We start from the raw sequence: 17639 nt of genomic DNA, 5'->3' as shown, positions 1-17639 counted from the left end.
TGGTTCATTTCCTACCCTAGCATTAAGGTCTCCCGATACATCTACATCGACATTTCTCCCTAATCCCTCTATGCACTTATTTAAATCCATCCAAAATGCCTCCCTTTCCTCTACACTCTTCTCACTACCAGGCCCATATGCACTTACAAAAACCCACATCTCCCTTCCCAACTTCACCTTCATCCACATTATCATTGAAGAAACCTCCCTCCACTCCACTACACACTTACCTATCTCTCCACTTACTAGTATAGCCACCCTTTCTCTCCCTCGTCCTTTCTTCACTCCTGAGAACCTCCCAACTACACTCCCAAACTCACACTCGCCCCTCTCTTTAACTTAGTTTCACTCAGTGCCAACACATCTATCTTCTCACAAACATACTGCCTATCTCTTCCCTTTTACTCTCATCTGTACCACATCTACGTACATTAAAAGACCCAAACCTTAGGGTACTGGTTGGAAAACTCCTGGACCCTTTTATGCCTTTACTTTTTTCTAGGAATGCCCCCCTGTGGGGCTACACGTAGCAGGATTCCTAATCCTATCCCCCATCCCGTTTTTTTTTTTTTTTTTTTTTTTTTTTTTGGTCGCCTCGTACGACTCAAGTGGAAAGACTTGGTGGTAGCATTCTTTTCCCCCACCACAGGGTTAGGCGAAAAAAGGAAATAAATATTCAGAGAAGTGGTACAGAACAGTAACAAGGGGTTGGGGGACAGTATAACGGAGGGACAGTTGCAGTATAATGAAAGTATCATCATTTCTCTATGAAGTCTTCCTCTATCACAAAATGATGTGTGACTCTGGTCCGTAGGGGCGCCCCATATAGACCCTAAAGTATCAACAGCATGCTACTTTGCCACAATAACATGCAGCCAATACCCCAGAAGGGGATATATACATACATATATATATATATATATATATATATATATATATATATATATATATATTTTATATGTGTGTGTATATATATATATGTTTATATATATGTGTGTATATATATATATATATATATATATATATATATATCAAATCAGCCATCCCGAGTCCACTGCTGAATAAAGGCCTCCTTCATAGCATTCTATGATCCACACGACCGCGCCAACCTGTGCCACGTCACTCCTGTAAATTTCTCATTCTCGTCTCTCCACTTTCTGTCTGGTCTCCCTCTTCCACGCTTCCTATCTCGCGGCGTCCACTCAGTAACACCCTTGCTCCATCGCTCATCAGTCGTCCACACTAACTTACCTGTCCAATTCCACTTCCTTTCTTTTACCACCTCCACAATATCTTTCACTCTAGTCTGTTCCTCCAACTTGCTTTCGGTCTCTCAGCGTTATTCCCATCATTGATCTCTCTATTCTCCTCTGTGCAGTCCTTAGTTTTGTTTCCATCGCCTTCGTCAGTTTCCAAGTCTCACACCTCTAGATTATTGCTGGCAGAATACATTGATTGTAAACTTTAATCTTCAAACATAAAGGTAGAGAGCCTCTCAGGATTTTATCATACTTACGAAACCCTTTCCAACCAATTACAACACGTCTTTTTATTTCATTATAATGATTTTGTCACTCACCATGTGGCCTAAATAGTTATATTTTTCAACTTCTTCAAGACTCGCCATCAATTATAATATTTTTACTTTGAACTTTCGTGTTGAACATTACTTTGGTTTTACTCTTATTCATTTTTAAACCTACTTTGAGACTTTCCTTGTTCAGATCACTCAGCATATCTTGAAAGTCTTCTGCTCTTTCTGAAATAAGAATAATGTCATCTGCAAATCTTAGGTGGTTCAAATATTCGCCATTAATCTTCAAACCTTTCTCTTCCCAACTCAACCTTCTGAAAATCTCTTCCAAGCAAGCTGTAAATAATTTGGGTGAAATTTTATCGCCTTGCCGTACTCCTTTCTCGATCTTGATCTTTTCTGTATCTTTATGTAGTCGAATTATAGCGGTACCTTTCGCATAAATCTTTTCTAAAACCCTTACGATCTGTTCATTTGTGCCCTGTTTGCATAGCGGGTTTAGTATTGCTATTTGTTCTACCGAGTTAAAGGCCTTCTCATAATCTACAAAAGTTAAATAGAGAGGTATATTGTATTCTGTCGTTTTCTCGATTAGTTGGTTCATCGCCTGCAAATGGCCTAGAGTCGAATATGCGTTCCTAAAGCCTGCCTGTTCTCTCGGTTGGTTTCCATCTAAAACTTGACTTAGTCTATTTGTAAGGATCTTGGAGAATACTTTATATACATTTGATAGCAAGCTAATCGGTCGATAGTTACTAAGGTCCTTCTGGTCTCCTTTTTTATGAAGTAAAATCACTATAGCATTGCACCACGATTCAGGAACGCTTTTTTGACGTAAGCACTGGGTGTACAACTGAGCTAACTTAATATGAACTTCTTTCCCTGCGTTTTTCAACAGATCTATTGATATGCCATCTTCACCAGATGCTTTTCCTAGTTTCATATTTTTAGAGCAAATTCTACTTCTTCCTTTGTAATCTCTGGTATATTACTAATGTCTATAGATGAATTTACTGACTCAACTATGGTCTTCGACGAGAAAAGCTCTTGGTAAAATTCTTCTACCTATTTTACCATTCTGTCTCTGCATTTAATAATTCCTTCATTTCTATCTTTCAAACATTAATTTGTTGTCTTCCTAAAGCATGTCTGCGCTCGGTCCCTTAAATACTTTTGCCTTTCCGAATAGTTTCCTTTATTTCATTCATGTTTCTTTCTTTTCTCTGATCTCTGCCTTTTGTTGATAAGCTTGTTTAGTTCTACTCTTTCTATTTCGTCTCTCCTGCTTTTAATCTGCATGGTCCTTTTATTTAGGTCATTTGTAGCTTTGGTGTATATCTTTTCTTTAATACTTTTTGTACTTCCTACTTTCTCTGCCGATTCCTTAATGATATTCACTAAATTCAAATTCATATCTTCGACGGTGTCCTCGTTAGTTCTTAGAGCTTCGAATCTATTTTTAATTTCTAACTGAAATCCCTACTTAATTTCCTAAACCTTTGAAAGGCTTATTTTCTTTTTAAAATTAGTTTATTTCTCTCGGCTCTGAAATTGAATTTAGCTGTACAACCTACCATTCTATGGTCACTACCTATGTTGACTTTATTTATGACCGTAACATTGCTAACGCTCTTGCTCTCATCTCCTAGTATGAAGTCTACTTCGTTCTTTGTTGTTCCATTTGGACTTCTCCAGGTCCATTTACGACCTACACGCTTTTGGAAGAAAGTGTTCATTATTTTCATGTAGTTCTCTGCAAAATTGACTAACATCTCGCCTCTGTCATTTCTTTCACCTACTCCAAACTTCCCAATGCACGACTCATCTCCCATCTTCTTCCCCACTTTAGCATTAAAGTCGTCTGTTACCAACGTGTACTTCTTTCTTGATCCATTACCTGACTTAGATCATCATAGAAAGACTCAATTTCAATGTCTTAACTCTGTGAAGTTGGTGCATAAACCTTAATTATTTTTATAGTGTACCTTTTACACAGCCTAATCACAATTCAAGCTACCCTGTTTGATAAACTACTGAACTTGACTACATTACCAGCAACCTCTCGGCTTATCAAGAATCCTACTCCACTAGATCTCTCTTTGTCCTTACCTCTGTAGTCGAACAGGTGGTGACCATATTGTAATTGTATCAGCTTTTTTCCCGGTCTTTGGACTTCGTTCAGTCCTATGGTGTCCCACTTGATGTTGTCTAATTCTTCCATTAATCTCTCCAGCCTGTTATCTTCTGAAAGAGTTCTTACGTTGTAGGTATAGATCTTCACTTTCTTCATGCTGTTTGATGTCCAAGACTTGGATCTACTTGGACAGTGTTTACTCACATTCGGTGGTACAATGCCCGTAAGCACATGAGACAATGCGGTTGGACCTTTAGAAGACAATGATCCAACAGAAACGCCCGGTTTTGTTTTGGTTGTGCTTTTCATAGTTGCTATGAAAGGTTCTGCCAATAATCTCATCTTGCCAATTTGTTTTTGGTGAGATATTTCTCTGGTGTCACCTTATTCATTATATTTGGTGAAGTCCTATATATCTATAGGGTGCCCAATGGTCCATGCCGTGTAGCGTACTCCAATCTGGGGTAAATAAGGTTTTTACTATTGATGTTGTTGTTGTTGCTGTTATCAACATCATTATTATATTGTATGTATAGGGTAGTTATAGCAAAATATGTATTCATTGAAGAATTGCAAAAGTGATGCGTAATTGGAAGTGTGTGTGTTCGTATGCGTGTGTAATTTGTTCTCGAAGTTTCCGTGAAGAAGTCGTATATTATCATTTCCTGTTTACTTATTTAATTATCATTTCAATTATTGTAATGTGAAAGTGGAATGAATGTGAAATAGGTTATCCTTGTAAAGTATTCTATATCAACTTATTATTTTGAGTGTCCGTTGTTTTCTGTGTGAAAGGGAATAAAGGAAACTAATTGAGCAAATAAAAAACGTAGAAATTAGTATGCCCAGTGAAGGAAAGCGCGTGAGTCAGTTGTTAGCGTGGGAGCGGTGTGTACGTAGTGATCCAATAAACCAGTGACAAGGAACTTAAAATCTTCTTTATTGCTCACCAACCAATGTTGAGTGTTATATTCAAAACAACACTAAACAATTATTATTATATTATTACTATCGCCTAGAGCGATAGGCGAGATGTAGCGATGACTCGTCATTCAGGAGCCGAGAAAAGAGGGAGGGAGGGAGGGGTGATGAATGGGAGTGGAATGGGTGGGGATGAAATGGGTGGGAGTGGAATTATGCCTTTTGACTTTGGCTACCTCCCTTGATATATATATATAGTTATGTATGTATGTATGCAAGTATTATTATTATTATTAACATTATTATTATTATCATTATTAATCATTATTATTATTATTATTATTATTATTATTATTATTATTATTATTATTATTATTATTATTATTATTATTATTATTATTATTATTATATAGCAGGATCAGAGGGATTGAGGAAGTTGGTGACAGAGTTTGGGAGAGTATGTGAAAGAAGAAAGTTGAAGACAAATATGGGTAAAAGTAAGGTGATGAGATGTACAAGGGGTGAAAGTGGTAGTAGACTGGAAGTGAGCATTAAGAGAGAACGACTGGAGGAAGTGGATAGTTTTAGATACTTGGGTGCGAATATGGCAGGAAAGGGAGGAGTGGAGGTAGAATGTAGATTGAGAGAAGCGAGTAAATGCCTTGGTGGATCAAAAAGTGTAATGAGAAATAGACATTTGGGAATGGATGTTAAGAGGAGATTGTATGAAGAAGTGATTGTGCCAACAGCACTGTATGGGGCAGAAACATGGAACATAAGAGAGGAAGAGAGGAGGAGTTTGAATGTGTTTGAGATGAGCTGTCTGAGAAGTATGATGGGGGTTACGAGGCTCGATAGAGTGAGAAATGAGGAGGTGAGGAGGAGAATGGGGGTGGTAAGGGAGTTGGGAGATAGGGTGGATAAAAGAGTATTGGGAGGGTTTGGACACATGGAAAGAATAAGTGAAAAAAGGCTAGTAAAAGAGGTATAGAAGGCAGATGTGGAAGAAGTGAACATGAGGGGGCGACCTAGGATGAGATGGATGGATAGGGTGAAAGGGGCTTTGGGGAAGAGGGGAATGTCTGTTGAGGAAGGACGGGAGAGGACAGAAGACAGGGGTGAATGGAAAATGGTTGTATATAGATGTTGTCGTGATGCATGAGGTGGAATGGATGGGGGGATGGAGGGTGAAGTAGTATGTGTGAGAAAAATTTGGCGCAGCCCGAAAGGATTTCTCACCGTCTTCTCCTTTTCTGCATGAGGGGACAGAGAGGGGGGGGGGGTCGCCGATTTAAAGAAGCGGCCTTGCTCTGGATGTGCTGTGTCATGCGAAACTGCTTCTGACCCAGGGCAGTGGACAAGATGCAGGGATGACCCGTCATCCAGGAGGTGCAAAGATAAGAGGAAGGGTAGAGGGTGTAGGGGAGTGGAGCGTATTAGGGAAGGAATGGGTGGGGATGGTTTTTATGTCTATATTTTTTGGCTACCTCCCTTGTAAGGGGGAAAAAGCCTTTGGTATATGTATGTATTATTATGTATTATTATTATTATCATTATTATTATTATCATTATTGTGAGATAAGGAGAACAGCGGGGTGGAAAGGGAATTGGGAGATAGGGGTGATGAAAGAGTATTGGGAGGGTTTGGGCACATGGAAAGAATGGGAAAAGAAAAATTAGTAAAAGAGGTGTGGAAGGAGTGAACATGAGGGGGCGACCAAGGATGAGACGGATGGGTTAATGGGGGCATTGGGAAAGAGAGGGATGTCTGTTGAGGAAGGAAGGGAGAAAACAGAAGATAGGGGTGAGAGGAGAATGGTTGTGAGTGGATGATATTGAGATGCATGGGAGTGGGTGGGGGATGGGGGGGGAGTATATTTGAATGATATTTTTGACGCAGCCCGAAGGGATTTCTCCCCATTCTCTCTTTTTCTGTATGAGGGGATGGAGAGGGGGAGGTTCGCCGATTAAACGAAGCGGCCTTGCTGTAGATGTGTTGTATCTTACTACATTGCTTCTGACCCAGGGCAGTGGGCGAGGTGCAGGGATGACCCGTCATCTAGGAGGACCCAAGATAAGAGGGAGAGAGGGGGGTGAATGGGAGTGGAGTATGTGGGGATGGAATGGGTTTTTTGGTTACCTCCCTTATAAGGGAAAAAATCCGTTGGTATGTATATGTATTATTATTATCATCATTGTCATTATTACTTGGGTGCAAATGTGGCAGGAAAAGGTGGAGTGAAGGTGGAGGTAGAATGTAGATTGAGAGAAGCGAGTAAATGCCTTGGTGGATTAAAGAGTGTAATGAGGAATAGACATTTGGGAATGGATGCGAAGAGGAGACTGTATGAAGGAGTGATTGTGCCAACAGCACTGTATGGGGCAGAAACATGGAACATAAGAGAAGAAGAGAGAAGGAGTTTGAATGTGTTTGAGATGAGGTGTCTGAGAAGTATGATGGGGGTTACTAGGCTAGATAGAGTGAGAAATGAGGAGGTGAGGAGGAGAACAGGGGTGGAAAAGGAGCTGGGAGATAGGGTTGATGAAAGAGTATTAGGATGGTTTGGACACATGGAAAGAATGAGTGAAGAAAGACTAGTAAAAGAGATATGGAAGGCAGATGTGGAGGGAGTGAACATGAGGGGACGTCCTAGGATGAGGTGGATGGATGGGGTGAAGGGGGCTTTGGGGAAGAGGGGAATGTCTGTTGAGGAAGGACGGGAGAGGACAGAAGACAGGAGTGAATGGAGAATGGTTGTAGATGATGTTGTGATTGCATGAGATGGAATGGGCGGGGGGATGGGGGGTGAGGTAGTATGTGTGAGCAAAATTTGACGCAGCCCGAAGGGATTTCTCCCCGTCTTCTCCTTTTATGGAAGACGGAGAGGGGGGGTCGCCGGTTTAATGAAGCGGCCTTGCTGTGGATATGCTGTGTCTTGCGACACTGCTTCTGACCCAGGGCAGTGGACAAGGTGCAGGGATGACCCGTCATCCAGGAGGTGCTCAGATAAGAGGAAGGGTGGGAGGGGTGTGGAGTGTATTCAGGGATGAAATGGGTGGGAATGATTTTATGCCTTTCCCTTTATGGCTACCTCACTTGTAAGGGGGAAAAAGCCTTGGTATATGTATGTATTATTACTATTATCATCATTATTATTATTATTCCAGTTATTATCATTATAGTTATTTTTATTATAATTATAATTATTATTATTATTATTATTATCATTATCATTACTATCATTATTATTTTGATATTATTATTATCATTTTATTATTATTATCATTATTCTCATCATCTTTATTATTATTACTATTATTACTATGATTATTACCATTATTATTATTATCATTATTATTATTACTACTACTACCTCCTCATTCATACAATGGAATGCCATTTTTGTTTATCAATAACTGTTAAGTTTCCTCTATAATGTTGATATGTTTTCACGGTGACAAACTAATTATCTAATATTGTCTAAAAATTATCATTATCTAGATATCTAAAAATTACCTCATTTCCAAGATGGATGGCATCCATACATAATATAGAATAAAGAGATTAATAAATAGATAAATAATCCGCAGTTCCATTAAAAAAAAAACAATAAAGCTAGCAGATGAATAAATCAAATAATTCATTCAACTTTCAATGAAAAATAGATATGAAAAATAAATAGGTAAATAAAGATATTATAAATAAATAAATGGATAAATAAACAAATGGATGTATAAATATATAGGCAATTAGATAATAATGAAATTAACAAAAAATCAATCCGTCAATCAAATATGAACTACCTAACCGGTTTGAACTAGTTAATCCCTTACTGGAATATTCATCTCTGTAAAAAGTAAATAAATGAAAATTAATAAATGAATGGGTAAACAGATTAATAAATGAATAGAAATAAATAAAAATATATGAAGGTGTTTGTGGTGAAGTTAGCTCCACCGAAAGGGCATTCTCCACGTGCCCCTTGAACTGAATAAAATATTGTGAAGTCAGCCTAAACACAGCCTACGTCTTAATAATTTTGAAAAAAAAAAAAATCAACCCCCTGTCAATACTTTCAGGACTTTCGCCTAATAAACACAAGTCTAAAATTCCTCTTACAAATTACCCGAGACGCGAGGGATAGAAGCGATGGACAACTACACTCCCTCTCACGTCCAGTTCGTAATCTCAGGAGCTGTGGTGCCCTCGTGGCAGCGGCCACCAAACCCTAAATTATTTACGATTTCCCCAAACATTAACGTTGATCCATTTTGTCAGAAATAACAAACATTGCTACAACTAACTTGCACATTTTTTTAAATTATTTTTAAATTCTTTATTTCCCTTCTTATCTATTTATTCATATATTTGTTTGATTTATCTCTTTATTTATTCATTAATTTATGTACTTATGTATTTATATATTGTTTATTATTCTTTTTTTATTTATTTATCTACTTGTGGCTAAATTCATGACAACGGTTTACAATAAATGTGTAAAAGTAGCAAATGTTGTTGGCGAAATCTTATGAACGTTTAGGATCTTATGACCATCATGAGGACGACCCTACTTATTTTTGCATAAGACTGTAATTTACCAGCTCTTCTATTCTTACGGTCTAGTTACCCTAGGAAGGTTAACACAGATTAAATGATGATGAACCCGTAAGAGAAAGTATACTTCGTCTACGATGAAGCAAAATATGGAATAAATAAATGATTAACTGAACACAAAAGAAATGCATATATAGATAAATGTAATTGCATGGAAAAAGGCAACGTAGCTTAGGTCCATGATGAAGAAAGAGGCACACGTAGTGTTACGAGTGATTTGTTCCATGATAAAGAAATGGGTGTATATATCAATGAAATTACATGGAAAGAGGTACACGTCGATATGGTATTCATCTAGCTGACTCGTTGAGACATCTTTAGACATGTGGCCACCTCAACGGTCAGCACGGAAACTTCGTCGTTCAGAGGAAGAATCTCGATCCGAACTTACTCTGAGTGAGAGAGGTGGCCATAGCTACTCCTGGTGGAGGGGCGACCGTCGAAGTAACGTCTCCTTCTTCCTTCTCTCCCTCTTCATCCTTCTGCGCCGCCGGCGGAGCCACCACCAGAAGGCCGTACGAAGGAGGCTCCACCACCGTGATCCGGAGCCCCTCCGGCGGTGTGTCCCGGTCCTCTACCTCGAGGATCTTCCGGGTGTAGCGCACGCCGAAGTACTTCCCCCACCCCTTCGGAAGGTCCTCCGAGTGGAGGAAGTCGAGGGAGGAGGCCATTTCGTTCGTCGCGATGGCGGGGACGCCGTTGTCCACCGGGGTAACGCTGATGGGGAACCTCTGCAGGAGCTTGGTCGGGTGGTCGATCTCAGGGTAGACGAAGAAGTCGTCGTGGGTGCCGTCGGTGACCAGGAATTCGACGACGTCCTCCAGAGTCTCGGACCCGTCGTGATGGTAACTGATCATGTTCCTCTGGAGGTCCACCTGCGAGAAGGACTCTGCCGGGGAGGTCTTGTTGACCAAAAGTTGCCCATGCTGTGGCGGTCGCGTCACGAGGAACCTCAACTTCTCGGGTTCCGTGTCGCGGTCCTCGAGCCTCAGCTCGAAGGGCGTGACGACCCGGACACCGCCCTCCAGCAGCGTGAGCCCGTTGGCGAAGAGCACCGGGCGCTTGTTGTCCACGGGTTTAATGGCGATTCTGAAGGTGCGGTAGACCGAGTTGTGGCTGTCGGAGACAACGAACTCGAAGAAGTCGCTCCTCTTCTCGTCCTCGGCCGTGTGCGTGTAGGACACCTTACTGGCAGCCAAGTCGAGCTGGGTGAACGAGGTCACGGGAACGTCCGGCTCGTCACTCAGGCTCAAGATGCCCTTCTGGGGGATGCGGGTGATGGTGTAACTCAGGAGGTCGTCCGGGCTGTTGAGGTCACTCGCGCTCAGGACGTCGGTAGTAAGTGTGACCTTCTCCCCTTCAGAGACTTCGACCCCTCGACTGACGACCTTAGGGAAGATGTGGTCGAGCTCCTGGATGTTGATATGGAACGAGTGGCCCGCATTCACGTTGGTGCCGTCCGAAAGATCGAACTGGAATAAGTCCCTCACTCCCGGAGGGCTCAGGTGACGATACTGCAGCCGCCCTTGGTCAATATCGAGCTGGGTGAAGTTCATCCCCTTCGCCAGGGTCCTGACGGGGCCGGAAGGCGTGCGATACTGGAGCTTGCCGAACATCGGGCTGTTCCTGATGAGGAAGGCGATCTCCTCGTCCTTCGTGTCGAGGTCGACGGCCGCCAGGTTCCTCCGCGTCAGGGGCTTCACCTCCTGGATGTCGACGTCCAGGCCGGTGTTGACGGCGAGCCGCGGCGACTCGTCGTCCTTCGGGAGGATGGTGACGTGGACTTGCCGTCTAACCGCGTGTCCCTCCTTCCCGTCAGAAAGCTCGAGCTCGAAGACGTCCTCGGCCGTCTCGCTGTCGTCGTGGACGTAAACAACGGAAGAGGACCCCCTACGACCTTGAGGAGGAGCGAACTGCTCGACTTCCGTCAGTCTGCCAGACTTCGTCCGCTCCATGAGGACGCCATGACGAGGGACGGTGACCACCCGAAGGAGGAGCTCGTCCTCGGGGAGGTCGGTGTCGGTGGCGGAGATGAAAGGCGGCTCCAGGGCCGTCGCGTTCCCTTCTTTGACCACAAGGCGCTGAACGGTCAGCTCGGGAATTTCGTCGTTCAGGGGAAGGATCTCGATGTCAATATCGTGGCTGGGAGAGGCGTTGGCGCCGTCGGAACACTTGAGGGCCAGACTGTCTCGACGCGCCTCCAACAGCGTGTGGAGGCTCTGCACATAGAAGATCTTCTCAGCCTTAAGGGCCTCCAAGCGGAAGTAGGAGATAGGGATACCCTTCCTCGGGATCTCAGACCCAAGGGCTGGGGCTACGTTCTCGAAGTAGCCGAACTTGGGCTGCCGAGTGATCGTGCAGCTGAGGGCCTCATCGCCAGAGTCGATGTCGCTCACCTCGATGACCTCCATCGTCAGCGGGGCCCTGAGGGACTCTTCGACCGAGAGGTCCCCATGTACGACGACCTTGGGCGCGACGTTGTCTACCGGTTCGATCGAGACCGCAAAACTGACCCGCTCGATCCGGTCTTTGCGGAAGAACACCAGGTCGGAGAGGTCCGACAGCGCCAAATCGAACTCATCCACAAGATCGGTTCTCCCGATCTCAGCTCCGTCGTGATTGTAGACGACCCTGCCTTCGGAGATCTGCTCAATCGACATGCTCCTGGTGGGGAGGCCGTTGAGGAGGAGCGTCCCGTACAGAGGCTCGCTGAAGACATCAAAGTTCAGGCGATGGGCTTTGAACGCCGAGAACATTTCAGCCGCCAAGGGCGCCTTGCCGCCCTCCGACACCTTCATCGTGATATTCACAGTCCCCGAGGACACAAAGAGCTCCAGGGGTTCTTCGCTGATCTGCTGGATAGTGATGGTGAAGGTGACGGGGACGACGTGGACGCCGTCCGTGATCTCCAACTGGAAACTGTCTTTGCCCGAGGGGGACCTGCCCGAATTGGTATAACTTATGAGGTGGTCCTCGATGGCTTTCTGGGCGAACTCGTTTCCCTGGGCCATGGTCAAGGTCCCGTACTGCAGTACCCCGTACTCGGGCACCTCAAGAAGCCGGAGAACAATGTCACTTAAGTCTGTGTCAGAGTCTTCGACGCTGAGTTCTTCGGGAGTGATCGTCTTCCTGCCGAACTCTGGGACTAGGTGCAGCCCCGTGTTGTGCACAACAGGAGGTTGGTTGTCGACCGGGTTGAGGAAGAGGGTGAAGACCTGGTTCTTGAGTAAATTCTTGGCCTCATCCTCGACGTCGAACTCGAATTGGATGGTCCTCGGAACGATCCCCAGTTCCTCCTTCGGGGGTTTGTAAGCAACCTTGAAGTGGTTGACCTCCGACTGTGTGAAGCTCTCCAGAATGACGCTTTCGTTGTCTACCCGGACAAGGTCCCCAGGAGGAAGAGAGTCTTCTGTGTCGACGTTCTGAAGACCCCGGATACGGTAGACCAACTCCCTGTCGTCCGAGTCCTGGTCCGTGTAGCTGAGGCTCTCCTTCGTCAGTGGGGTCGTCTTGTACTCGTCCACCATGAGGAAGAGTTGTGCGTCCCGGTGCCTGACGGGGGGGACGTCGTCTACGGGGTGGATCGTGACGACCATCTCCTGGATCTCCGATTCGTTCGGCGGTTCGTTCGTGTCGATCATCGTGAAGTAGATCTTCTCGTGCACCGTCACCGCTTCGTGCCGCCCGAGGTGCCTGAAGAAGAGGAACCCGTCCGTGATATCCCTCTGCGTCCAGGCGGTCACCGGGGACTCGTATGTCCCGGACACGAATTCCCAGCTCTCCGAATGAGGAGGGACATCCGGGCGGCGGAGGAGCATCATCCCCCTGCTGGAGACTGGATCCTGCACGACGAAGGTGATATCTGCGTCGTCGCTGTCCACGTCGGTGGCGCTGAGGATGAAGGGCGTGACGGGAACTTCCTGGCCCTTCTGTAGTTCGAGGCCCGTGTTGACGTGGGCGACGGGTGGCTCGTCGTCCACTGGGAAGATGGTGACGGCGAAAAGAAAAGTGACGTTGTGGCTCCCGTCGGTCATGTGGAGGAGAAGGTTGTCACTATAGGTGTCACTCCCGTCGTGGACATACTGCACCGACCCCGCGTCGAGGTGAGCCGGGGAGAACTTCGAGGTCGGCTTGCCCGCCAGCAGCAGTCGGCCATGTTTCGGCCCCGCCACTAACGTCAGCAGCACGTCCTCCAAGTTGTCCTCATCAACGATCTCGAGACTCCTCGTCGGGCTGATTTGGCGAGACTGACCCTCGAAAAGGGTCAAGCCGGTGTTGGTCAGAACGAGAGGTCCGAGGGACGCCTTCGGGAAGACGATGATCTTGAGTTCGAACGGGGCAGACTGAAGACCCTCGTCATCGACGATCTCGAGCTCAAGGACGAAGGTCCTCACCACCTCTGAGCTCTCCAGAGGCGGCTTGTAGACGATCTTGAGTCCCTCGAGGTCCCCTTGGTAGAAGGATAGGATGGAGAACGTCTGGTCATCGGTGCTAACGATAAGTCCTTCGCCGAAACCCAAGGGCTTCTTCATCCGGAAGATCAACTTCTCCGGCGGAGTCTCCTCGTCGAAGGCTGAGAGAACAGAGGGTGTGATCGCCGTCATGACGAACTGGTTCACCTCCATCGAGAGGAGTGAATCGGGTGAGACGGCGGGCGGGCTGTTTTCCCTGCCCTCCTCGATGCTGACCATAAACTGGAAGTACTCCTGACGGTGCAGGGACGACGTGCCACGCTCGTACAGCTCGACTACTGCCGGGATGTAGTCCTCTTTGGTGGAGGACTCATCCAAGTGGATGTACCTGACGCCCATGCCGAGGAACTCTAGGCAAGGTACGAGGTACAGGTTGGTGTGCGTGGGGCCCATGCTCGAAGAGATGTTGCCGTACTTCGGGAGAGGAGACCGCCCCGTCAGGAGAGATATCCTGCACTCGTAGATGCCCTCGTCGTAGTCGAAGCGGAGCGTGGAGGAGGTAACGGGGCTACTAGACCCCAGCAGCTGCCTCACCTTCAGCGGGAGGTTCCTGCTTATGATCTGCTGTTCGTTGGGTTGAAACCTGACCTGGAAGCTGAATTGCCGCATCAAGGTCTCTGCCTCGGTGTCGTAACGGAGGAGCAACTTGACAACGTCTTCCGAAGGGTGCCTGCTTCCCAGGTGGGTGTACCGCACTTCCCCTGGGGCGAAACTACAAGGGAAGCTTGGTGGAGAGAGCCTCCCCAGCCGAAGAGCTTTGGGCTCCTGGACTTGCGTCAGGGTGCAGTGGTGGCCCGGTAGGACGTTTATCTTCAGGTCTGTTTCCGGGTTAACGCTGTGTACTGAACCGATAGCCACCGTTATTCCCCTGTTGAGGACCAAGAGGTTCCTCGTGTCCACTGGAACCACGTGTGTACCGTTCTTGTTCAGCTCCTCGCGATTCTCCGAGTTCAAGTTGGACCTAACCTCGAAGTCGACGTTCTCCCTCGACGTGGAGTCCCCTATCCCTTGGGCCTTGACAGCCACAGGGTTATGCCCTTCCTGAGGGATCTTCTCACTGCTATCACCCCATACGATAGTATAATCGTAATAAGTTTCATCTGATGGGGACCTTCCTTCAGCTGTGGTTCCAATGGGTAAACTAGGAGGCTCCTCTTCGTTTTTTGACGCTACTTCGGGGACCCAGACGATGGTAGACAACGCCCCAAGCTCCTCGAGGTTACCTAGGTTGACCTTCGGCAGGTCTTCAGATCTGCCCGGGACGGCTGTCTCGGTGGGTGTCGACCGGACTGACAAAGGCGTTGTAGGCGAAGGTTGCAAGGACTCGACCTCGGAAAGAAAAGGAGGAGGAGAAGGAGGTTCTTTCGTCGAGAAGGGTTCCTTTCCTTCGCTCCAGGAGGAGCGTGCGTCTTCTGGAGAGGAGGTGACATCCTCCAGTATTGAGGAACTCAAGGATTTGTCTATGCCGAGATCTTTTTCGAAATCTGAATGCACAGAACTTGATGGTTGTGTCGCCTCTGGCAGGATAGGAAGCTCCTGAAGGGTTTCTGAAAGAACATATGAACTCTGGGCGGCTTTAGACGCTCTGAGTGGAACTTGAGGGTCTGTTCGCTGTGCTGAGAGTTCCTGAGGCTTCGGGGTTGAAGCGTATGAACGTTGTGTAGTTGTGAATTGCGTGTTTTTCACTGTAACAGTTTCTTTTTGATGGCTCGACGCGGTGCCATCTGCCAGATAAGGCGCAGGTCGAGTGGCTTCAAATTGAGTATTCTTCACCAAATCGGAGTCTTTTTGAGGCTGAGGTGTAGTAGCTGGTGGGTGGTGTGGAAATTGAGTATTTTCAACTAAAACTGTTTTTCTTTGCTGAGAGGAAGGCGTAGGAACAACTGGCTGTTGGTATGAGGATCTTTTGTCCTTTGACTGTGCATTTCTCACTACACTGGTTCTTCTTGTTTGAGAAGTAGGGACACCTGGTGGCTGGAATGGGGATCTTTTGTCCTCTGACTGTGTATTTCTCACAACACTAGTTTTTCTTGGTTGGGGGGAAGGGGAAGGAACATTTGGTTCCTGGAGTGATGATCTTTTGTCTTCTGGTTGTGTATGTCTCACTAAACTGTTTTTTGTCTGAGAGGAAGGCGTTGGAACAACTTGCTGTTGGAGTGAGGAGTCCTTTGGCTGTGTATTTATAACTAAATTGTTTTTTCTTGTTTGGGGGGAAGGCGAAGGAACATATGGCTTCTGGAGTGAGGAACTTTTGTCCTCTGGCTGCGTATTTCCCACTAAACTGGTTCTTCTTAATTGAGAGGAAGGCGTTGGAATAACAGACTTTTGGAGAGAGGATCTTTTGTCCTCTTGCTGTGTATTTCTAACTAAGCCAGTTCTTCTTGGTTGAGAGGAAGGTGTGGGAACTACCGGCGCCTGGGGTGAGGATCTTTTGTCCTCTGGTTGTGTATTTTTCACTAAACTGGTTCTTCTTGTCTGAAAGGAAGGAGAAGGAACTGGCGGTTGGAGTGAGGATATTTTGTCCTCTGGCTGTGCGTTTCCCACTGAACTGGTTCTTCTTGTCTGAGAGGAAGGAGAAGGAACTGGCGGTTGGGGTGAGGATATTTTGTCCTCTGGCTGTGCGTTTCCCACTAAACTGGTTCTTTTTGGTTGGGAGGAAAGCGTGGGAACACCTGGCTCCTGCAATGAAGATCTTTTGTCCTCTGGCTGTTTATTCCCCACTAAACTGGTTCTTCTTGGTTGAAAGGAAGACGAAGGAACAACTGGTGATTGGAATGAGGATCTTTTGTCCTCTGGTTGTGTATTTTTCACTAAACTGGTTCTTCTAGTCAGAAAGGAAGAAGGAACTGGCGGTTGGAGTGAGGATATTTTGTCCTCTGGCTGTGCGTTTCCCACTGAACTGGTTCTTCTTGTCTGAGAGGAAAGAGAAGGAACTGGCGGTTGGAGCGAGGATATTTTGTCCTCTGGCTGTGCGTTTCCCACTAAACTGGTTCTTTTTGGTTGGGAGGAAAGCGTGGGAACACCTGGCTCCTGCAATGAAGATCTTTTGTCCTCTGGCTGTTTATTCCCCACTAAACTGGTTCTTCTTGGTTGAAAGGAAGACGAAGGAACAACTGGCGATTGGAATGAGGATCTTTTGTCCTCTAGTTGTGTATTTCTAACTATACTTGGTTGGGAGGAAGGCGAAGGAACAACTGGTGGTTGGAATGATATTTCGTCCTCTAACTGTGCATTTCCCACTAAACTGTTTTTTCTTCGTTGAGATGAAGGCGAAGGAAGTATTAGCTGCTGGAGTGAGGATATTTTGTCCTCCGGCTGTGTATTTCTCACTAAACTGGTTACTTTCCGGGGATCTGGATCTGGAGTCACTTCTGGAGGTGGAGTCACTTCTGGAGGATGAAGTGGAGGACTTGAGCCACCAGACGGGGTACCTCCGAGCGATAGGCGTGACGACGGAGTGTCATCCCTTGGATTACTACTCGCGGGTTGAACCCTACTTGTGGAAGGTAACCTATCATCCCCGAAGGCCGAAGACGACCACCACACGGCGGAGGCTTTAGCGAAGGGGTCTATCCACCTCTGTGGGCTGGCGACTTTCCCTGCGTCGTCGGGAGCCACTGGGTACGACCTGAGGTCGTCTGCGACCTCGGGACTCGGGGGCCCCGGCCACAAGGAAGGGGGAAGCTGCCCCAACGTCGTGGTCGTCGTGACGACGGTCACATAGAGTCGTAACAGTAATGCATAAGTCGCCATGACAACACCGAAAGGTCTTCTAAGGTCTCATGCCCTTGGACACTAGTCTTTCACTGAGAACGGTTTTCATTTGTAAAAAAAATATATATATAATGATAATAAAAGATAAATACGTAAATGAATAAATAAAAATGAAAAGTAACTAATATATATTCAGTTTAAAACAATGTCTCCTTATTAATTAGTTGGTTACGGATTATAGCTGTTTAT

General features: G+C 46.0%; 1 protein-coding gene across 1 annotated transcript in view; it reads right to left on the bottom strand.

Moving 5' to 3' along the window:
* The window catches only part of LOC143023170 (FRAS1-related extracellular matrix protein 3-like), a gene marked incomplete at its 3' end in the record, with an annotated part of 61352 nt that overhangs the window by 43530 nt on the left and 183 nt on the right, over positions 1–17639 (bottom strand). Inside the window, 1 exon segment of the mRNA XM_076181691.1 lies at positions 9596–17482. Within this exon segment, the coding sequence (XP_076037806.1) occupies positions 9596–17429 (7834 nt within the window).

Source organism: Oratosquilla oratoria, unplaced genomic scaffold (assembly GCF_046742065.1).
Source record: "Oratosquilla oratoria isolate Oo_2021 unplaced genomic scaffold, ASM4674206v1 SCAFFOLD45, whole genome shotgun sequence".
Taxonomy (NCBI): domain Eukaryota; kingdom Metazoa; phylum Arthropoda; class Malacostraca; order Stomatopoda; family Squillidae; genus Oratosquilla; species Oratosquilla oratoria.
Note: the sequence above shows the minus strand (reverse complement) of the source record. Positions and strands in the feature narration are given on the sequence as shown.